Source organism: Dipodomys merriami, unplaced genomic scaffold (assembly GCF_024711535.1).
Source record: "Dipodomys merriami isolate MVZ:Mamm:240054 unplaced genomic scaffold, mDipMer1.0.p SCAF_110, whole genome shotgun sequence".
NCBI classification, from domain to species: Eukaryota; Metazoa; Chordata; class Mammalia; order Rodentia; family Heteromyidae; genus Dipodomys; species Dipodomys merriami.
The window spans coordinates 553,797-576,853 of record NW_027202383.1 but is presented as its reverse complement, the minus strand read 5'-3'; the positions used below and the strand labels follow the sequence as shown (position 1 = coordinate 576,853).

Below are 23,057 nucleotides of genomic sequence, written 5' to 3'. Positions count from 1 at the left end.
TGCTCTGTATGAGTCCAGCTCCCTAACACCAAATACTCTCCAGTGCTCTTACGCACTGTGGGCTCAGAGACACATACATGAGGACATGTGTGCACACACGCACGCATGCACGCGCACACACACATACACACACAACCATCCCTGTCTTCAAGGAGTGAATCCCTGAAACATGCTCCATCTTCTTGGCAAAACCGCTGTTCTTCCTTCTCTGCAGCTCAGGAGCTCCTAAAGCCACCGCCTATGAGCGTGCAAGCAAGGCCTGAACAAACCACCCACCAGCCAACCCCACTCAGGCGATGGTAGCATGTTAAGGGCTAGTAGGTTGATTATTTCCCATATGCAGAGTATAATGCTATATTCCAGAAGTAGAATCTGTCTACTGCTCCCCCCACCCCGTTCCTTCCTCTGTAACTCCAATAAAGAGGATGCAGGCCCTAATTCAATGCACGAATCCAGACTCCCATCACCACTCCCGTCTGGTGGCCAATGTCTCCCACTGGTGTATGGGGCCCTGACCCTTCTCCTGATGAAGCTGTCTCCTCCTCTCCACCTCTTATGCCAAACCAGCTTCCTCTGCTCAGACCACCACTCCATCCCAAAGCCTGTAACAGTTCCCTGCAACCTCCTGAATCAACTCCCAATGGAAAGCTCAGCCCTCCACAATCCAGCTCTGACCTACGCTCTTATAACCTCACAAGGTAAAATCAGAGCCAAAGAGGCAAAGGCAAAAGTAGTTGTTTTCACCTAAGATAAACTTCCAAGGACAGAAAAACTGTTCCCATAGGTACAGTACCAGGTCCCTACAGTAAGGTGTTTAAAGGAGCCTATGTGCCACATGGACTACTAGATACATGGCTGGAGCTGGTACAGGTCTCCATTGACTTGAACTCTATATCCTAACCCAGGGATGGGATTCATCTTCCCCACAAATGTCCAGATAGCAAATAACTATCATAGGCTTTGTGGGTCATATACACCCCATCTCTGTTGCCTAGTCTTTGGATTCTTGTTTTGGAGTTTTCTCCACAATCCTTAAAAGCAGTGAACACTATATGTTTTTGCATACAAAATCAGGCTGCAGGCTGACCTCGGTGCTGACTGAACAAAAACTCATGTGAGTGACCCAACCTAATCTGCATTGCTCTGACTTACCTATCCCAACTCACACTAACCCGCCCCAGTCCTCCTGGGAGAAGACTCCTCCTCTACACACAAGGGAAGCCAGCACTCCAGCACAGAAGGGGTGCCTAGGGCCATGTGGTCACCACCCTGTTCTATAGCTTTATGCTTCAGAACAGACATTCTAGGTCTGTCCCCTCATGGATAGATGGACAGAGGATGAATGGGTAATAGATAAAAAAAGGGGGGGGCTGGGAAGGTGGCTCAGTGGTAGAGCACTTGCCTTGCATGCCTGAGGCCCTGGGTTGGATTCCTCAGCACCGCATAAGCAAAAAGAAAAAAGCCGGAAGTGTGGCGCTGTGACTCAAGTGGTAGAGCGCTAGCCTTGAGCTGAAGAGCTGAAGGACAGCGCCCAGGCCCAGAGTTCAGGCCCCACGACCGGACCCCAAAAAAAAAAAAAAAAAGGCCACACAAAGCAAGTCAGAGAGTTAACTACTTCAGCAACGAAGTCCTGATGGGTTGGGGGGATGTTAGGGCAGGTTTGTAAAAGAGATAGATCGGTATAATTTCTAATGAAGAATTAGCTATTAGTTGGAATGCTTTTTTTTTTTTGGCCATTCTGTGGCTTGAACTCAGGGCCTGGGCGCTGTCCCTGAGCTTCTTTTGCTCAAGGCTAGTGCTCTACCACTTGAGCCACAGCGCCACTTCCGGTTTTTTCTGTGTATGTGATACTGAGGAATCGAACCCAGGGCTTCATGCATGCGAGGCAAGCACTCTACCACTAAGCCACATTTCCAGCCCAGTTGCAATGCTTTACAGAGCAGACATTTCAGTAATCCTTTTTTCTCCAAAATGTTTCAAAAGATGACATGACAACCTTAATTTTGCTGACCAAAATGAATTTGTTTCCAACTATACAGCAACCCTTTTATGGGCAAAGACACATATCTGAAAACCTGCCTGGCCCTTGGCAGTCAACGGACACCGTCAGAGAACCACGCAGTGTGCTCCACATTGGGCTGTGGAATTATTCTTGGTCCTTACCCTGGGCAAACTCAGTCACACAGGCGGGTGGGGCATGTGACTGCAAACAGGGGCACTTCGACTGGAAATGCCACAACACCGTGAGCTGGCTGGGGAGCTGCCACCCTGGCACAGCCACTCACAGGGACGCTCTCTTCAGGCGCACACCCCTAGGTCAAGGCTGTCTTCACATAAGACTATGTGTTGTAGAGACAGATGTCTCAGTGATTCTGCCATGGCCCAAACACCATCCTCAAAGACATACTCAAAACCTCTGCTGAGCAAAGGCTACAGGAAGGAGTTGTTTTCTTAGTGAATTCAAGCTCAAAATTACACAGCAAAATTCAAAAGCTAGGGCTGGGAATGTGGCTCAGTGGTAGAGTGCTTACCTAGCATGTCTGAAGCCCTGGGTTCCATTCCTCAGTACCACATACACAGAAAAAGCTGGAAGTAGAGTTGTGGCTCAAATGGTAGAGTGCTAGCCCTGAGCAGAAGAAGCTCAGGGACAGCACCCAGGCCCTGAGTTCAAGCCCCAGGACTGGCAAAAAAAAAAAAAAAAAAAGCTATTTTCATGGCTTTCTTTAGTGGATCACACAGCACACACTTTCCAGCCCCTCAGGGCAAAGGGCCCTCCAGTCATTTCCTCCTGCTGTGTCTTAGTGAGACTGAGGGACTCCAGGAGTAGGAGCTGGTCCTAACCTTCAGAGCTGATCTAATTCTCTTCCACCCTTGCACTGGCCTCAGCTACAGAGCTGGGGCGCAGCGGCTCCTGCTGCACCGTGTGGTCATTTCTGGGAGCCTGAGGGTGACCAGCCTCTGGCCTACAGAGAAACAAAATGGGCTTTACAAAGAAGCCACCTTCCTCCCACATCCAGGGTCTTGTTCACTTCCTGCAGGCACGCTCCACGGCGGGCAGCTCGGCTCAGCTCACAGCACATTTTCCTTTGGAAAACAGTGGCACATTTCTGAAACACTCATTTGCTGACACTGCTACTCCCTAATTCAACCCAAAATCTAGCAGACTGTCAAGCTAGACACTTAAAACACAGCAGCAGTTCATGGCGGTTTGGAGGCAGAAACAAAGCCCTGAACATGACAGATCAGGCCTTACTGACTTAGTGTACAGATGCACCACAGATCCAAGAAGGCTCATAAATTAAAAGAGCAATACAACAGGGTCCTTAAGAGATTTCCTATTAGTAACAACAGCTAAAGCCACTTTCTCATTGGATCAATCAAACTTCCTTTACCTTGTTCTGACCATAAAAAAGAAAACTATGTACTTTGAAAACTAAGCTCCTTCCAACATGGTTACCAAAGATAATAAATCATTTGATGAGATACAATAAGCCCAGTTCTGGAAACCTGAGAGAAAGCAGAGTGGTGGGAAACATTGCCAAAGCATCAGCTTACATGTGTGACTCGAGAGATATAGATGTCTGCCTGAAACCCCAAACTGCAGCTCCACTCCCGAGTACCCTCACAGAAACAACTTCTAAAAAGAAAACAGGGCCAGCACCAGTGGCTCACGCCTGTAATCCTAGCTACTCAGGGGGCTAAGATCTAAGGGTCTTGGTTCAAAGCCAGTCATGACAGGAAAATCTATGAGACTTTTTTGTTGGTGGTGGTGGTCATGGGGACTGAACTCTGGGCCTGGGCACTGTCCCTCAGCTCTTCAGCTCAAGGCTAGCACTCTACCAGTTGAGCCACAGTGCCACTTCTGGCTTTTTCTGCTTATGTGGTGCTCAGGAATCGAACCCAGGGCCTCATGCATGCAAGACAAGCATTCTACCACTGAGCCACCTTCCCAGCCCAGAGCCTCTTATCTCTTATTAAATACCAAAAAAGCTGGAAGTGGAGCTGTGGCTGAAGTGGCAGAGTGCTAGCCTTGAGCAAAAAAAGTGCAAAGAACAGGTACTAGGCCTTGAGTTCAAGCCCCAGGACCAGCACACACACACACAAAAAGAAAAGAAACAGAAGCAGAGGGCCTGAAACAGAAAAAGGAGTCAAAGTCAACAGAAAATTCAACGGGGGAGACGAAGGAGAGTGGATGAGAAAGTCAGCCTGCAGCATAGCATGCAGTCACAAGAGAAAGGCGGAGCCGGGGTCATGAAGGACAGGGGGGGGGAGGGGCAGCACCTTCCTTCAGCACTGCCCGAGGCTTTCCCCGTGGACAAGCAGATCCAGGGGACTGCTCCACGCAGAACGCTCATGACCCACGACAATCAAGACCTACAGTGTGGACAGCCTCACCACAGCAGGGAGACATCTCACTCATTCCCAACAGAGAGAACAAGGAACTCACAGTGGGGGGAAGACACCAGGAATCTCAAATCTACACCTTTTGCCAAGATGAGCAGTTTGCTCATGGGGAACAAATGAAGGTGATGCTCACATGGAGGACACGCAGCTGGGCTGACGGCGGGCGGGGAGGAGCTGAATGTCGAGGCGCTGAGGCCTAGCTCCTGCTGAACTATGAACCTCCCCAGTGGTTCCAAACCACCCCCCTCCCCGCCCTGCGCAGAGACCCCTCCGCTAACTCCCGCCGCAGCCCACGACCAGGCAAGGCATGCCTTCCCGTCGTCTCTGTCCACACAGAACCCAAACAGGGAGTGAGGTAAGGGAAATGAAATGCAGCCGTGTACGTCAAATGTAGTTGCTTTGTAATGAAGTCGGTCCTTCCGTGAAGTCTCTGAGCCACAGAGGACTGGCTCAAGTGGGAGAGCAGAGCCTCGCGAGCACAGGCCCTGAGCTCAGATCCAGCACCCAGAAAAAGAATACCGAGTTCCAATCTGTGCACCATTGATCACTTAAAGATAACTAAGAACTGATCCAGCAAATAAGCAAGAAAAATAAGTTACAAAGAACAAAGCTAAGCTGGTGCCGGTGGCTCACACTTGTATTCCTAAGCTACTCAGGAGGCTGGAAGACAGCCTGGGCAGCAAAAAAAAAAAAAAAAAATCAGAACTGGAGCGATGGTTAACGTGGTAGAGCGCTAACCTTGGGCAAAAGAGCTCAGGGACGGTGCCCAGGCCCTAAGTTCAAGCCCAGGGCTGCCTCCCACCACCAAAAATAATGAAGTAGAATCATGCTTCAACCTCAGCAAATGTTAAGAGGCCAGACACAAAAGGCCACAACTTAAAACACAGTATGTGAAATATCCACAGTGGGTAAATCCATAAACACGGCAGGTCAGCGGTGGGAGGGGCGGGGAGAGGAGAGAGTGGGAGTAATAGCTAATGAGTGTAGAGTTTCTTATTTGTGCTGAAAATGTTCTACAATTAAATGGTGGTTGCTATACCACTGTGAATATATTAAAAATCACTGAGTTGAATTCTACTCAAGAAGCCAAAGAAATGCTTTGTTTTAAACAATGTAATTCAAAATTCAACTTGAAGAAATGATTTAGTACCCACAGTACAATAAATTAGACATACTTGCCGACATCTGTTCCTATCATGTATTCCAGAGACGTGTGAGATAGCAGAACTGTGGAGTTTCCAGACGGGAAGGCCGGCCAGAGGCCATCTAATCCACACCTTCGCTCCGGAGGCTGGACAGGCAGTGCCTGGCTCCAGGTCAGACACTAAGGTAGAAAATCAACCGGAACTGGAACCTAGATCCCTAATTCCTTAGCTGGAAGTCTCTCCACTCCACAGACAACTCCAAAGAGCAAATGTGAGATCGCTGGTTCCCTACAACAGCACATCTTCCAATGATGGGAACACTGACTCCCAAATCTAGGGAAAAGCTGTTAGAACCCTGATAGAACCGTCACACTTACCAGTCCACACATAAAAACTATGAGCAGTAACACAGCCTGAATTTCACCAAAGAATACAGTTCAAGAGGGAATCAAGAAATCAAGATCTGAAAACAAAGACTGAAAACAAAACACAAAACAAACAACAACAATAAAAACAACAACACTAGGAGTTTGTCTCAAACTTAAGCCAGCATGTACCTAAGAGAATTCCAGCTCAGGACCAATGGACATAGTGACTCCAGGAATATTTAGGGGAAAATGGCTGCAAAGGGGGCAGATGGGTGAGGTAAAGCTCACTTTGACCTCTAACTTCTTGAAAAACCACAAACGGTCAGGAAAAGTAAAGCAAGAATGACTATGGTGCAGGCCAGATGCTGATGGCTCACACCAGCTTAGCTATTCAGAAGGCTGAGATCTGAGAATCATGGTTCAAGCCAGCCTTGAGCAGAAAAGTCTGTGAGACTCTTATCTTCAACTAACTAGCAAATAGAGCTGGACTAGTGGCATGGCTCAAGTAGTAGAGTACCAGCCATGAACAAGAAAGCTGAGAGAAAATGTGAGGCCCTGACTGAGTTCAAGTCCCAATATTGTCTTGGGAAATGACTGTTGCAGATAGTAGCAAAGCCTTTAGAAAGGCTCAAAGGCTCGAGATGTCATCCTTTCTCTGCTTTTACAGCTGACCAGTGGTGACATGCTCAGGCACAGCAGGGGGTCAGTAACAGATGAGAGACCCAGAGAAACATAGAACAAAGACTTGAGAGTCTCCCTTCCTTTCCAAATCTCTCTGGAAGTCCTGTAAGTTGAAGCAGGGTGCTAACTCCTGGCCTGAGTCTGCCTAGACACGCAGAGCCACATCCATGAGTCACCCACCGGGGCCACCTCGCCAAGCACAGATCTGCTGATGCAAAGCAACACTGCCTGTGAGTGCTTTACACATAGTCCCGCCAGGGCTGCGGAACCCTCCACCCTAAGGGAGCCAGATCAATCCTTTAACTCACTTACCTGCAGTTAAGACCACTTAATAAGCACCTCGGATGCTAAGTGCCCTAGGGGATAAGTGTCTGATGACCTGCAGCTAGGAAGTCACACCTCTAACTCAGTAACAATGAAGACTAGTCAACAAACAATCACCAACCAGCACCCAGGACACCCACAAACCCACCCAAACCCATCCCAAGAGCCCTCCTTCACAGAAAACAGAGACCTTGGCAGGAGACTGACACGGGCATCAAAGGGCCAATCAGAAGGTCACGAAGGGCAGTACAGCTAATCTCCCAACAGTGTCTCCTGGCTCTAGGATGGGAACCTGACGTCATGTAACTCCTGCGAGCCTCAGTTTCCTTAACCTCAAAACAGAGAAAGGCCTACTACCTCCTAGGATTAAGAGGATAACCAACCTCAGACATAATACATTTCTTAACACAAAATTAAAGCCCAGAAAAATATCGGCCACTGTCATTTCACTAAAAACATTAAATTCCAAACTGTGACTTCTTCTAAGAGGCTAGGGAAAGAGTCCCCAAGATCCTAAAACTAGACAGAATCCTAAAAGACATGGGGATCCGTCACTTCATCACCGAGCTGATCTTATTGACAAAGCCATCTCCGGTATCGAGTGGAAAGATGACATGACATCATTAATAACTGTTTGCAGGGCCCTTCTGCCAGTGCGTGAAAGACGCTAGCCCTTGCGGCCTAATCCCTTCCCCAGAGCCGGGCATGCCCACAGAGCAGAGAAAAAGGAGGAAAGTCTTCTCCAGGACGCACAGAGGAGGCAGGGAAGACGCACCCACTCAGGAAATGCAGGAGATACCACTCACCAAAATCAACCACCAGAAGAGCCAGCGCTGGTGCCAGCCCCAAAAACAAAGGCCTTCCCAGGCACAGGGTCTGCTGTGCAGAAAGACAAGACTGGTGTCAAAACACTTGATCTGAACCGTGGCGTGGCCCCATCACATCCCATCCCTGGGAACTTGGTAAAGTTGCCCAACTTCTCCAGACCTTGTCAGGTTTTTGTAGTAAATAAACCGACTTTAATGAACATATTGAAGGCCTGGAACATAATAAAAGCCCAATGATGCTGGGTGCTGGTGGTTTGCACTTGTAATCCTAGCTCCTCAGGAGGCTGAGATCTGGGGATTGTGGTTCAAAGCCAGCCCAAATGTCCATGAGACACTTATCTACAAAAAAGCTGGAAGCAGAGCTGTGGCTCAAAGTTTTAGAGTGCTAGCCTTGAGCACAGAAACTCAGGGACAGTGTCCAGGTCCTGATTTCAAGCCCCAGGTCTAGAACCAAACAAAAAAAAAATTTTTTTTAAGGTCAATAAAGACAAAGGGGGAAAAGATCAATACGGACTGGTGTCCATGTCAACCATGCTCTGCTGTTCCAAACACATCGGTACAGCAGAGCAGCTCCCATCTACGACCTCATACACAACCTCACCATAAACAATGCGCCTTCCAGGGACCCTGGCTACCCTGGGAGCAGGTGCCTGCAAGTCTACCTTCATTTCACACGGGAGCATGGCCTACATCAAGGACAGCATAGGACAGGCTAGACAAACAAGACAGCAAACAGAAGAGCTGCCCTGCAGTGGCCACCTGATGCTGGTCCTCATTACAGGATGGGTGAGAGTGAATTTGCAGGTCTGCTGAACTCTAAAACAAGTGTGTGATAGCAAGTGTATGGACTAGCCCACAAGGCCAGGGAAGCTGCCAAGGCTGACCCTGAAGTCAGACAGGGGGCCTAAACAGCTTCCCAGCCCCTAGCGCTCCCAGCACACTTGTAGCATCTCATAAGACTATCACTGGCTCTAATGGTCTCCCCAAGACCATTAGGACCAAATCAGGACAAGGACAGAATGAAGTTTTAACCACATTGCTGAACAATCACTCCAAAAAACAACTCAAATAACCTTACCACCACCAAGCCTGGAATTCTGAGCCTATACCCAAGAGGGTTCACAAACTTGGACGGAAGAAAAGATGTACATCTGCCTGCATTTCATTAGTGTCTAAATGAAATTCAACACTTTCTGCAATTAAGAGAGAGAGTGACACACCATGATGGAGTTGGCAATTCCTGGGACTCCAATAAAAGATACAGTGACGTCCCTTTGTAGTTACCAGAAAGGTCTCACAGCGTTGTTTCTAAAGTACTCCACAACTGCGGTATTTACTAAACTAATCTCCATATTAGTAAAGAACCACATTTTAGCATGGCATAAATTCTGAAAATTTTAGAAACTTGGCTTCAACATAATTGGTTTCCTTTGAAACCTTAAGTATTTTATCATTAAAAGATCTTTTTTTGTTGTTGTTCAGTCATGGGGCTTGAACTCTGGGCCTGGGCGCTGTCCCTGCTCAAGATGAGTGCTCTACCACTTGAGCTACAGAGCCACTTCCAGTTTTCTGGTGGTTTATTGGAGATAAGAGTCTCACGGGCTTTCCTGCCCAGCAGGCTGGCTTTGAACCGTGATCCTCAGATCTCAGCCTCCTGAGTAACTAGGATTACAGGCGTGAGCCACTAATGCCCAGCCTAAAACATCTTTTTTGAGCAGAACATGGTGGTCCATACCAGTAATCCCTGAAACTCAGGAGGCTGAGGTATGAGGTTCGTGAGTTTGAGGACAGCCTAGGCAGCTCAATCCTCATCCACCACCTCTGCCAAAAAAAGACCTTTCTGAAATCAGCTAAACCACATGTTCACCAGAGTGCCACCTACTATCACCTGCTCAGAAACAGAGGACACTGCCAGCCATCTTCTGCCCAGTGCCCGAAGCCGGCCTCAGTCCCTCCTGGCTCAGTGTGTGCAGCAAGATGTAATAAGGAGTTCCCCGCCAGCCATGCTGCGCAACACACAGGTGTGCAGCACAGACAGCGGCAGCGGCAGCACAGGGCCATGCAAGGCCCCTTCCTTCAGGGCAGAGGCCACACGCCACCAGCACAGTCATAACCACATGCCAACAGACCGCCACCACTCTCTCATGCCAGCCACACTGCCATCCTCCACCCGCCAGCCCCACTGGTCCCCTCTTTTCTCCCATGCTCTGCTCATCTAGTTTCCCTGGAGTCACCACCTAGAAAATGAAAATATGAATCAGCTACCTCACTCCCAGCTCAAAGCCCTCCAACAGCTTCCCTCACACCACAACTGAACCCAGACTCTGCCCCCCCACCCCCTCAAGGCAGGCAAAGCCCTAAGTGACGGGCCTGCCCAGCCCTCTGACAGGCGCCCTCCCTCTGGCCTGGGACACAGGTCTTTCTTCTGTCCCCACAAGCTCTGAGTCTGCTTGCTCCCATCGTAGGCCTGTTCCACATTTCTCCAGCCACACATCTTCCAGGCTGGTGTCCTGGGCCCTGCAGCCTTTGTCCGAACTTCAGTTTCCTGACCACCAGCTCTGATCACTAGCTGGCCTCACTTTACATAAGCACCTGTTTATCAGTCCTTATCAACCCTATTTGGGAGGAGCCCAAGAATGTGGACGCCTCCAGGCCTCACCCTAACAATCAGATCAGAATTGCAGGGAGTGGGGCCAAGCAACTCTAGTCTATAAACGCCCCAGGCAACTCGGAAGTACAGTCCCAGCTCACGCTCTGTGACAGTGTCCTCAAGGGCTGGTGCACTGCACAGGCCGGTTCAAACATAGCGTCATACTCAGCACGTCTAGTGTGGGGCCTGAGGCTTGGCACTGGCTGATGGGGTTCATAAACCATCTTGGAATTACAAAGGTCTACAGCTGCCCAGTCCAATGGAACTTTCTTCAATGATGGAAATGTTCTAACTCTTCCCCCATTCAAACAGGGCAGTGGTGGCTCTCACCTATAATTCTAGCTACTCAGGAGGCTGAGAGCTCAGGAGTATGGTTCGAATCCAGCCCCAGCAGAAAAGTGTCCGTGAGACTCTTATCTCCAATAAACTACTCAAAAAGCCGGCAGTGGCTTTGACTCAAGTGGTAGAGCCCTAGTCCTGCGCACAAAGAGGCTCAGGGATAGCACCCAGGGCCTGAGTTCAAGCCCCAAGACCAGCAAAAATAAAAATAAAAAGAACTGTCACCATCTAATACAGTCATCATTCATCACATGTGGCTACTGAACATTTGTGACAGGCCAGAGCCTGGGTAGCTGCACCAGCACCTAGCCAGCAGTGTGGGGGGCTGACAGCGGGCAGGGCAGGGCACCAGCACCTAGCTAGCAGTGTGGGAGGCTGACAGCGGGCAGGGCAGGCTCAGCCTGCAGATGTCTGTTTCTACCCTAGACAACAGTAGGTTCTTTCACTAAGACAATGTATTTCCTCTTGGTGTTCTTTTTTTTTTTTTTTTTTGTCAGTCATGGGGCTTGAACTCTGGGCCTGGGTGCTGTCCCTCCGCTCTTCAACACAAGGCAAGCTCTCTACCATTGGAGACACAGTGCCATTTCTGGTTTTCTCCTAGTTCAGAGTCTCACGGACTTTCCTACCAGGGCTTTGAACCAAGATCCTCAGATCTCAGCCTTCTCACTAGCTAGGATTACATGCTTGAGCCACCGCACCAGGCTCCTGGCACCAGGCTCTTCTCGGTGTTCTAATCCTTCCAACTAACAGAGCAAAGCAGGTTTCCATTCAGCTGAATGAATGAAGGGCAGGACCTAGAACCTGGGACTTTAACCTGACCCTAAGAGAGAAGCTAAAGAAGACAAGTTCTCCCCTGACTCAAAATGTCCTAAATTCAGACTTCAGAACAGCACAAAAAGATGGCCCTGTTTGACCCCTAAAAGCTCACTTCCAAGAACATGAATGCATTGGGCAAGAAGGGTGTCTGTCCTCCTGACCACAGATCCAAAAATCGGTGAGTCTGGAATTTGGAGAAGCTGCTTTGCAAACAAGTCACCAAGAGCTAGGGCTCAGAACCACAAGGTTGTGGAAAATGCACAAGGCCTGGCTCCCACTACAACTGCTGGGCAGGATCTGACCCCACAGACAACAAAGCCCACAGGAATCGGCCTGGCCCAGATGTTTGCTTTCCTGCTGCAGCTAGCACACTGGGCTAGGATAGCAGAGAGATTGCCACAGTAACCGAGGATAACACAGGAGAGAATTAAGGCTCTGGAAGGAAGTAGATTAAATTTTAATACTTAGGAGTCAACATCAAATTTATTTTTAAAACTACATCAATACCAAATAAGCAAAGCTGACTGGATGGTGCTATTAAAGAGAGCATAACTAAAATCACCAACATTCTAAGTCTGTGTACAATTTTTTTCCTATTTTAGAATATTTAGAATATTCAGAAGTGCCTAGAGGTTCAAAGAAGACAAAATAACAACAACAACAACAATAATAATAATAACAAAAGGCTCACTTTAGCCAAGCAGTGGTGGCTTACACCTGTAATCCTAACTACTCAGGAGGCTGAGATCTGAAGATCACTGGTCAAAGCTAGCCACTACCAGAAAGTCCATGAGACTCTTCTCTCCAATAAACCACCAGAAAGTGGAAGTTGGTGGTGTGGGGTAGAGCATTAGCCTTGAGCCAAAGAGCTCAGTGACAGCACCCCAGGCCCTGAGTTCAAGCCCCACAACTGACCAAAAAAAAAAAAAAAAAAAAAAAAGCTCACTTTTCAGATTTATGCCACAACTACTTATTTTCTCTTTGCTAACTTTGCTAACTATGCAAAAATAATTACTCCATCCAAAGAGAAAGTAATCACCAAGTGAAAATTTTAAAACACAGCTATGATTCTTGCTTGCTGCCAAGACAGCAAACTGGTTAAATGGTATGCACGGGGAGACATGGGAACTTCTTGTGTAGAACGCTCCTTCAACTGTTCATCCAGGTGCCCTGCCTTCTCCCCCATGGAAATCGTAACTATGATAGAATCTGGTAAGCAGTTAGCATTTGACAAACCAGTTGTCTGCTCCAGCCTGTGCTGGGCACCCTGCCACAATCCTCACAAATAAGATAGACAGTGTAAACCTAAGAAAATGAGAAAATGTTAGGGATCTCCACCAAGTTCACGCAAGTGGTAAAGACAGAGCCTGAACCTGAACCTGCTTGGCAAAGGAGTCACACAGAGAATATATCCTTGTTAAAAGTTGAGAGGATGGGGGGGGGGGAGGGGAATGGGCCCGGAAGGGGAAACGAAGGAGGCTACAATGCTTGATAAGAAATGTACTCATTACCTTGTCCATGTAATTGTAACACCTCTGTACAGTATTTTCACAATTTAAAAAAAAAGTCGAGAGGAAACAGCAGTTTCTGAAAACAGCATGAAGCCAAGTTCAAATTCCACTTACTACCTCCACAGCCTTGAGAAACATATTTAACCTCTCCCAGCATCTACTTCCTCATCTCCCAATCAGGGAAAGAATTAGAGATAACAGATGTAAGGTTTGTAGTTCAGGGCAAGCACCAAGTAGCTACTAATATTTTAGCTACAGGCATGCAAATCAAAAAAGCAACATTTCATTTGGAAAATGGCTATTGGCAGATATAACCTCCATTAGAAATCAAGTTTCACCAAGGTTAATCTGTTTAAAATTACTGCATACCTCATTCAAGTACAGGCTTACAAATTTTAAATTATTTTATTTCTGTTAGGTGTGTAGCTTTTATGTTCCATTACTCTCAAGTCTCATCCTCACATACAAGGTAGATGCTTGCTTAAAACCAAAATATTGTGGGCCTTTGTAATTATACCAGGCACAGAACATGTTTTGGTACTGGAACTGAACATTAAATACTCTGGGAGGGATGCATTAATTAAAGCAATCCATGCTGACTTCTCTCTGAAAGTAAACAACTTTCAAATTTAGTTATAATCCCAACTTCTCATATACTGTCATCATAACATGTGTACTGGATTTACTTAAAGTGAGATAACCCTGCAATGACTTTAATTTTTCCACTTTTGAGACTTGAATCCACTCTCCACCGAGAGGTAACTTGAAGCAAGCTTGCAATTTAACGAAATGAACAAATCCAGTTTCCCTTTAATCTGCTCAGTAACTGAACTCTAGAGTAATCTCCCCCACAGCATACAAAAGCAGCTTTGGATTTATCCACTGAAAACCAAAATTAATCAGAGACCATGCCAACTTTAATAGCAACTCCTATTTGCCTGGCTCTCCAACATCTGCCAGTGTTAACAATATTTAACTGACAAACTACAGTGTGAAAATGCAACAGAACTTTAAATATGATCAAGCTTTTTAAAGGCATCTGTGCACAGGGCCTCCCTTCCCTCAGCAATACTGAGCTATCGTTTTTTTTTTTTTTATGGCAACCATCTCTATAAGCACTACAGATTATGCATTTTTAAAACACTGAATATTTTCCTATTGCTTTTCAACTGGTACTTGTAAAAAAAAAAAAATGACAGACAAAAAGAAAATTCCATCCCCACCTGCCCTGACTGAAGGCATCATTTTTAAGCCTTCCTGATAAAAGTAGAATGCAGGGCTCCCCCGTGGACCACGGGACTCTCCAAAAGGATGACTGGAAGCTCTCTTCTGCCAAAAACAGGGAGGGGGAGGGGGAGGGAGGGGAGGGGAGGGGAAGGGAGGGGAAGGGGGACAGAGGAAGGGAGGGGAGGAGAGGGGAGGGCAGAGTAGGGAAGGGGAGGGGAGGGGGAGGGAAGGCAGGAGAGAGCAGGGGAAGGAAAGACAGGGGAGGGCAGGGGAGGGCAGGGGAAGGGAGGGCAGGGGAAGGCAGGAGAGGGCAGGGGAGGGCAAGGGAGGGCAGGGCAGGGCTGGCTGCGCTGCGCCTGGGAACCTCGCGGCGGCCGTCCCGCACTCAGCTCAGCGCAGGCTGCGTTCAATAAAGCAGCCGCCGAGGAACCGCACTGCGCGTCTCCGGAGCGGGTCCCGCGCCGCGGCTTTGTTCCAGGGCGGGATGTCCGCCGTCGGCGCTCGGCCGCGCTCCCCGCCGCCGCGCGCCCCGGCCCGGCGTCCTCCGAAATCACCCGCCCTGCCACGGCGGGAACCGCGCGCGGCACCGCGGCCCAGAGCCCGGCCGCCGCCGCGTGGGTGCGGGTCCCCCCGGCGCGGGGGCGATGCGCCTTTGGCCTCACAGGTGCCGAGGGCGAGGGGTGCGGCTGGGGCCGACCGCAGCCGGCCGCCGCGGGCCCCGGACCCGGGCCGGCCCTCCCGGCCCTCCGTGCGGCGGTGACCGCGCTCTCCCGGCCCGGGGCCCCGCAGGCTCTGCGGCGGGGACGCGGGGACCCGGGGAGCGGCCGCCGAGGGCCCCCATCCCCGCCGCGCCCCCCTCCGCCCCTGGCACTGCCTTCGAGGGCGGCCGGAGTCCCCGCGACGGCTGGGCGCTGCGGGCACCGGGGCACACAGCCCCCCCCCACTCACTTTCGGGGCAAGTTGGCGAGGTCCGCCCGGGGTCCGCCGCCCCGGCCCGGGGGCGCGGGGGTCCCGGCTCGCCGCGGCGCCGCCACTGAGGCCGACGTTGGCCGCGCCGGGGGCGGGGGACCGCGGGAGCGGGCGGGGGTGCCGAGGGCGGGGACGGGGTCCCCGAAAGGCCCCAGGGGGCCGTCCAGCCGCGGCCCGAGCCACCTCCACGGGAACAAAGGGCTCCGCTCGCGGCAGGGCCGGCCGGCCGCGGCCGCCCCGGGCGACGGGAAAGTTTCCCCGGGGTGCGGGCGGCGGGGCCGGGCGCCGGGCTCCCCGCGGCCCCCGCGGCCGGAGCCGCCCCGCCGAGGCCGCCGCTCACCTCCTCGATGGCCGCCACCGTGTTGCGGCACTGGGCCGTGCGGGTGGTGAAGCTGGAGGCCGTGGGCGCCTTGTAGTCCTCATGGGTCTCGGCCACGAATTCCGACACGGAGATCTGGTCCGGCATCGCCGCGGCGCGCGCGGGCACCGGGGAGCCGCCGCCGCCGCCGCTCCGGCCCGCGGACAAAGGGGAGCGCGGGGCGCGGGAGCCGCCGCAGGGCGCGGGCCGGCCGCTGCGGGGCCGCCGGCGGGAGCAGGGCGCGCGCAGCCCCGCAGCTCCGCCCGCCGTCCGCCCGCCCGCGCGCCGAGGGCCGCCGCTACCGCCGCCGCCGCCGCGTCCCCGCCGAGGGAGCCCCGAGGACGGCGCGCAGAGCCGGCGGGAACTGCCCGCCACCCAGCCGCGGGCCCGGACGCCTCCCGCGGAGAGGGGCGGGGCCGGGCCGGGGGGCGGCGGCCGGGCGCGGGGCGGGGCGGCGCGGGCCGGGGCGGGGCGCGGGCCGGGCCGCCAATCGGCGCGCTCGCCGCCGCCGATCCGCGGGGAAGCCGAGCCGGGCCTGCAGGAAGGAAGGCGGCGCGCGCCCCGGCCCGCCCCGCCGCTCCCGGCCGCCGCGCGCCGCATTGTCTCCGCGTGCCGGTCGCGCGGCCGGGTTCGGGGTTCGAGGGCGCCCCCCGCACCTCTGCTCACGCCAGGCCCGGCCGAGGCCCGGCGCCTGCCGGCGTCCGCGCGGCCGCGAGCCGGGGCGCGGGACTCCGTCCCGAGCCTCCTGACCTCGCGTGCCGACGCTGCCCCGGCAAGGGCACGGCACCCCGAGTCCCACCCAGGTCTTGGGGAGCGGGGCCGGGCCTGGGGACCCCGGACGGCGCGGCCCGCCGCCGGCTCCCCGCTCGGGAAGGACCCGTCCTGCGCGGGATGGAGCTCGCAGTGTCCGCACGGGGACGGGGGAGGGGGTGCGGGGATCCCCGCACAGCGCCGGGGGGAGGGGAGTCCTGCGAAGGACCCCGGAGGACGGCACAGGGACCGGGGGTGCGGGGACTCACGCATGGCCCCGGGTGGGGGAATAAGTTGGGGGGCGGGGACCCCCGCACGGCCCCCAGAGGGATGGGACGGGAACCCACGCACGGCCCCGGGGGGATCCGCGCAGGACCCCGGAGATTGGGGACCGGGACGGGGGGGGGGGTGCGGGGACCCCCGCGGTGCCCGCGCTCGGCCGGCGCCCAGCCGGGTCTCCCCGGGTTGCGCGGGCCGGACGGTGCTGGGCGGGGCGGGCTGCGTTTATCGCACTGTGGTCAAGGTGGTGGCCGCGGGGTCGCGGTCAGGCCCGTCGGGTGAGGCCCTTGCCTGGGCCGCGCCCCCGTCTCTCGCCCGTCCCCGGTGGGGCGGCGCCGGCCCCGGAGGAGTCCGGGAGCCCGGCCCTCGCCACCCGCCGCGCCCGCCGCCCGGGGTCCGCCCCACCCGGCCCCGCCGAGTCCGACGACTGCAGGTTTCCATTTGCAGCTCCGAAGGAATCCTCGCAGCTGCGTCTAGAAAACTCCAGAAGCTCTGAAGACACCGGTCAAATAAAACCGGACGGCATCACGCACCCCGGGCCCCGCTGGCAGTGCGGGGGACGCTGGGCTGTGACAGGCCGCCTGCCCAGGCCCCGCGTGGGGACGGGCCCGTGAGGCGGCGGGGCTCAGGCCGCACGTCCGCTCCGTCTGGCTTCTGGTCCGCTGCTGAGAGCACTGTGCACTGTGTGAGGTTTGACTCCGGAGAGAGCCGCGCTGAGGGCAGCTCTGGCCCGGCAGCAGACGGCAGTACCCATCTCTGCCTCTTCTACCCTAGATGGGTTTTATTAGCACTGTGCTTTTCTCTGTCCGTGGGGCTGTCCTCTAGCTACTTAAGAATAGACACAAAGGATAATGTGAGCCTGTGTGCGTTCCATTACGCCGCACGCCTTCTCGCACACAAGGCAGCCCCTGTTCCCTTCCACCGCGCTCTCCAGCCGTAGTCTTGTTGTTGCTGTTGTTTGGGGTTGGAGACTCAACTGGGTGACTTTTCAAGTCTTGACTTTTGGACAGCTGATCTCCAGGAGGCTGGGAGAGACTAAAGAGAAAATAGTGTTTTCTCCTTGGCACAGAATGAAACCTTAACTGGATCAGAACTTCCCACACCAACAAAGTTAAGCTCCCTTCCTGAACTGCTTTTGTGCTTGTGTTCTTGCTTCTTGTGCATTTTTTGCGGGGGGGCTGGTCGTGGGGCTTTAACTCTGGGCCTGGGCGCTGCCCCTGAGTTCTTTTGCTCAAGGATTGTACTCTACCACAATGAGCCACAGCACCACTTCCGGTTTTCTGGTGGTTTATTGGAGATAAGAGTCTCATGAATTTTCTTGCCTGGGCTGGCTTTGCACCACGATCCTCAGATCTGAGCCTCCTGAGTAGCTAGGATTACAGACATGAGCCACCAGACACCATCAAATTTCAAAGCTGCATTTCATGGGACCAAATGAGTAGTGACCAAGTCCACTGGTGGATGTCTGATTGGTCTAGATTGATGGATGCTAAAGCAATATGTTCCTGCAGCTAAAGCAAGACCAGAGCCAAATGGAGGGGAACAAAAGAATGAGTAGCTTTGAACAAATAAAGTTTAACATGAGTCAAGAAATCATTGTACACAGAACCGTCTTAATGTAGGAAACAAGAGGACCTATTCATTACATTCCTGTCTTCCCTTACACGGAATATTTTAAAGGCCCTGAAAGCCAGATTTTAAAAATAACTCTCTGTGATAAAATTGACCTGAAATGAACTGGCACGAGGCTGTGCGTGAGCTTATTTATCCCATTCTATGTGAATATTCATGTTTTGCTGCAAAATATAAATGTCTTGATTGTGGAGTATATGTGGAGACCCACTGGGGAATGAGTCCAGATATATTCTATGCTTGGATACATTCTGAATTTACACATTTCTGATCCTATAGGTTTCAGATAAAATACAGTCCTGTAGGGGGAGGATTGGATGGAGGGATGGGGGGGGGGGAGTATGGGAAGGGATAGGAAGGGGAAACAGAGGAGGCAACAATGCTTGATAAGAAATGCACTCATTATCTTGCCCATGTAATTGTAACTCCTCTGTACGGTATTTTCACAATATAAAAATAAAAAAAAAAGTCCTGTATTAATATAGAAGGAACAGGAAGAGAAGAAAGGGGAAGAGGTGGAGGAGGAAGTAAATGAGGTGCATTAGTCTGTTTTCTATTGCTATAATAAAATACCTGAGGTTGAGAAGTTGACTTTTAAGAAGAGGTGTAACGCAGGGATGGCATGGTTACCTACTATGCATAAGGTCCCAGGCTTGATGTCCAGTACTGCAAAAGGAAAGGGCAAGGAGAGAGAAAGGTGTATGGAACACACAGCACTGAAGACTGAGAGCCCAGGATCAAGCAGCCCATCCAGTTGGCTCCCAATGCAGCCTCATGTGGATAATGGCATAAGGCTGGGAACCCCTTCATCCTTATCCTGAGCCCATTGCCTAACAGGAAGCCAGAAGAGAGATGTGGCATCTGGGTCCCTGTGTTACATCTCAGTCTCTTAAGAACTAAGGAAGATCCCAGGAAAGCTACCTCCTCTCCTGTGCAGTCAGTATCTCCAGTGCACTAAGCACTCCTACAAAGGCCTCACCTCTTCCAGGCACCTCCAGCTCAAGGCTGCCACACTGAAGACCACGCCCCCAGCACTCCGCCCAGGACAGATCACTCTTCCACAAAGCAGAGAGAGGGAAGGTGCCTTGTGATTTGGAACTTCCCTGCCCCCTCCCACCACTACCCACCCAGTGCTGGTTTTAGGGCTTGAACTCAGGGCCTGGGCGCTGCCTCTGAGCTTTTGTGCTCAAGGTGGGTGCTCTACTACTTTGGGCTACAGCTCCATTTTCAGCTTTTTAGTACTTGATTGGAGATGAGTCTCTTGGACTTCCCTGCCCTGGCTGGCTTTCAACCACGATCCTCAGGTCTCAGCCTACTGAGTAGGATTATAGGCGTGAGCCTCTGGCGCTCAGCTCTATGGTTTGGGTCTTAAATGTCACCTATATTCAAGTGCTTTGGGAGGTGGTAGAACTTGGGGAGGTGGGCCCTCGTTGAAGGAACCAGACCTGGCTCCACGCCCACCCCATCCCACTCCTGGAAATGAGCAGCAATCCTTCACCACACGCCACTAACACAATGTTCTGTCTCACCACAGGCCCCGAGAAAACAGACCCAGTGACAGAAACTGCCAGCCAAAGCAACCCTCCCCTCCTTTACGGTGATTTATTGCAGGCATTTTGTCCCAGCAATGGAGAATGGACAGACAGTGAGGAGGAAGAGAGGAAGATGAATGTCCAGCAGCCCCACATTGGCTAGAAGCCATGTTCCAAAGGAATTTCGTAACTGATAAGCCTTTCACGAGAACCTGAAATAACTTTTTACTCAGATCAAGGTGTAAAATATGTCCTCTTAATTCTGAAATGGGCTCGGGGGTTGGCAGCTTTAACCCGAGAGCTGTCTTGTTTATTTGCCATTAACATGTGACTGATCACTTGGAATGGACAGATCTGTGCTGAAAAGAACTGTGGAGAAACTGGAGTACACATGCCAAGGCAGCTCATGTTATGAATAGTGTCTGTCTTGGAGTAATTAAGAAAATGCTTTCAAGGATTCAGAATAACACAAAGTACCAACAAAAGGTGAGGTTTGTTTTCACAGAAAAGCAATAAAAAAAAAGAAAAAAAACTAATTATCACTATGCAAGCAATAAAACAGAAACACCACCAAAAATCACCCAGCGGCTCACACCTATAATCCTAGCTACTCCGCAGGCAGAGATCTGAGAATCACAGTTCAAAGCCAGCCCAGGCAGGAAAATCCTTGAGACCCTTATCTCCAATTAAGCATTAAAAAAGCCAAAAGTGGAGCCAAAAAGAGGGAAAGTGCTAGCCTTGAACAAAGACACTCCAGAACAGGCCCTGAGTTCAAGCCTCAGGACTGGCACACATACATACACATATTTCACACACACAAATCACCCTAAGGGTGTGACCAAAGAAGCATAGCTAGAAGTTCCACATACAAAGTGGGAAATGTGTAGAGGAAGATTTCCCCCAGGTGGGGGAGAAGATGGGGTACATTTGCCACAGTTACCTCCCTCTGGCACACTGGGGAGTTGGGGAGAGCTTTAGCACCCTGAAACCATTTTACGCATGAACACTTGCCAGCTTTGCTTCTCTTCAGTATGTCCATTAGCCTCCGCAGTCTTGGGTTAACCCATGTGCCAAATGAGAAAGCTTAGATGAGCCTTGTTTTCTGTTTATGGGGTTGGGAGGGGATAGAACCCAGGGCCTCACACATGCAGGGCAAGCACTCTTCCACTGAGCCACAACTCAGCCCCCACCACCTCATTTCTCAGGCCCTTTCATGCTCATTCCTGAGTCCACTCACCATGTTTTCTGTTGGCACACAGAGAGAAAATGCTAGAGAGCTATATTCCTATTGAGAAGCTAATCTTTGTCCTAGACATTCTTGGTGACCTTGAGAAATGGCTTTGACAAGAGCCAAGTGGATGTATTCATAGCTAACTTGACAGAACAGCACAGAGGGCTGTTCGTTAATTTGCTTGCTTGCTTTAACCAAGTTGTTGTAGACGACGTGCAGTGTTGATACCCAAGGAACCCTTATGGATGAGTGAGCTGTGGGCAGAGAGCTGGTTGTTAATTTTTCAGGACTTTGCAGGTTGTGTGCTGCATTCATATGGCATAAATTCTAAGGGACAGTGGCCACTGCTGGACTCCTCAAGAGTCCGGATTCTCATAGCTTGAAATGACCCACTGTGAGAATATTTACACCAGAGACAAATCAAGGCTTATGCTCTACTACTTAAGCCACAGCTCCACTAATGGCTTTTTGGTGGCTAATTAAAGATAAAGAGTCTCACATACTTTCTTTCTCTGGCTGGCTTTGAACCACAATCCTCAGATCTCAGCTTCTGGAGTAGCTAGGATTACAGGCGTGAACTACCAATATCCAGCTGCTTGCCAACATTTTTATGATGTAGAAAAGATCATATCACTGGCAAATGAATGAAGTTATAGCATACATTTTCATCTTCCTTTTCCTTGTTTGCATAAACAAATGTCGGCCAGCATTGGTGTCAGAACTACGCTCATTTGTCAATGACACAGGCAACTTCTTGGCTGCATTAGATAACAATCAAGCATTTATTCATTGTCTTAGCTAGTTGAAATTATAGTTGCTCTATCTATGAATGGAAGCATTCTGCAAAAATCAATGAAAACGTTCTGCGAGAATCAATTAGCCATGTGGAATTTATAATGGAGAGTATCTGTACTGACTTATAACTTGTGTGCAACACGTCTTCAAGTTCGTAAAATTGTAAATAAAACTTTTTTACATATGTATCTTTTTTCCAGAAAACAGCCCGTTAAATATTTACCAACCTACTTTGAGTGTAATTGTATCGTATCCCCTGCCAAGAGGCAACGCCTTGTCAGCCCAGCTCTGAGTCACGATCATGGAATTAAACACAGATAGGATGAGACCTAGAGAAACTGGATTCTATATGCAAAGGCAGTGCATGGAAACACATAGTATTTGTCTTAGAGTAACTAAGAAAATGCTATTTGTTGTTTTCAAGGACTTAGAATAACACAAACAAGTGCCAACAGGGTGGAGTTTGCTTTAATGAAAAAAAATTAACTAGCAGTGTGTATGTAAACAGACTTTGCTAAAGCTTTATATTTTTTATTTTTTTAAATGCCAGGCCTCAGGCTTGAACTCAGGGCTTGGACTCCCAGACCTTATTTTTTTGCTCAAGGCTGGTGCTCTACCACTTGAGCCACAGCTCACTTCCAGATTTTTGGAAGGTAAGAGTCTCGTGGACTTTCCTGCCCTGGGCTGGCTTTGCACTGTGGTTGCAGTCCACTAGGCTGAGGTCTAACATTACAGAAATAAGTGAAAACACAGGCTTTAAAGAAGTGCTTGCAGTACTTGGCTTCCTGGAGTGCAATCCTCCCCTCCCCCAGGGAGCCTCTCAGCCCCTCTAGGCCTCATTTGAACTCTTCTGACCTCACTCCCCTCTTCCCCATCTCCCAGGTCATCAGCCTCTCCCAAGCTGTGCTCTGACCCAGGAATCAGCCAACCATGGCCTGAAGCCAGACGCCTCCACCCCGTCTGGTTTTGTAGTGCCCTGGAACAAAGGATGGTTTTGACCTTGCCCAATGTTTGAAGAAAAAAAATTAAAGGTGTTATATTTGCAAAATTATATTTGCAAAGATCCTGTGGAATGCAAATGTGAGTGACCGCACCTCTTATCCCTGGCAGAGGAGCTGAGCAACAGGCAGGGAAAGGCTCTGGCCCCATCCAGGGAGAGTTTGCCACCTGCACGCATGTGTCAAACTACCCTACAGCACGGTGCCCGTCTGAGCTCAGG

General features: G+C 51.1%; 1 protein-coding gene across 2 annotated transcripts in view; it reads right to left on the bottom strand.

The window, feature by feature from the left end:
• The window catches only part of Asap2 (ArfGAP with SH3 domain, ankyrin repeat and PH domain 2), a 153,901-nt gene extending 138,135 nt beyond the window's left edge, over positions 1-15,766 (bottom strand). For both annotated transcript variants that reach the window (XM_070015232.1, XM_070015234.1), the window contains exon 1: positions 15,602-15,766. In XM_070015232.1, coding sequence (XP_069871333.1) covers positions 15,602-15,727 — 126 coding nt within the window. In that variant the 5' untranslated portion in view covers positions 15,728-15,766. The remainder of the gene's footprint in view (positions 1-15,601) is intronic.
• Positions 15,767-23,057: the final 7,291 nt, after the last annotated feature.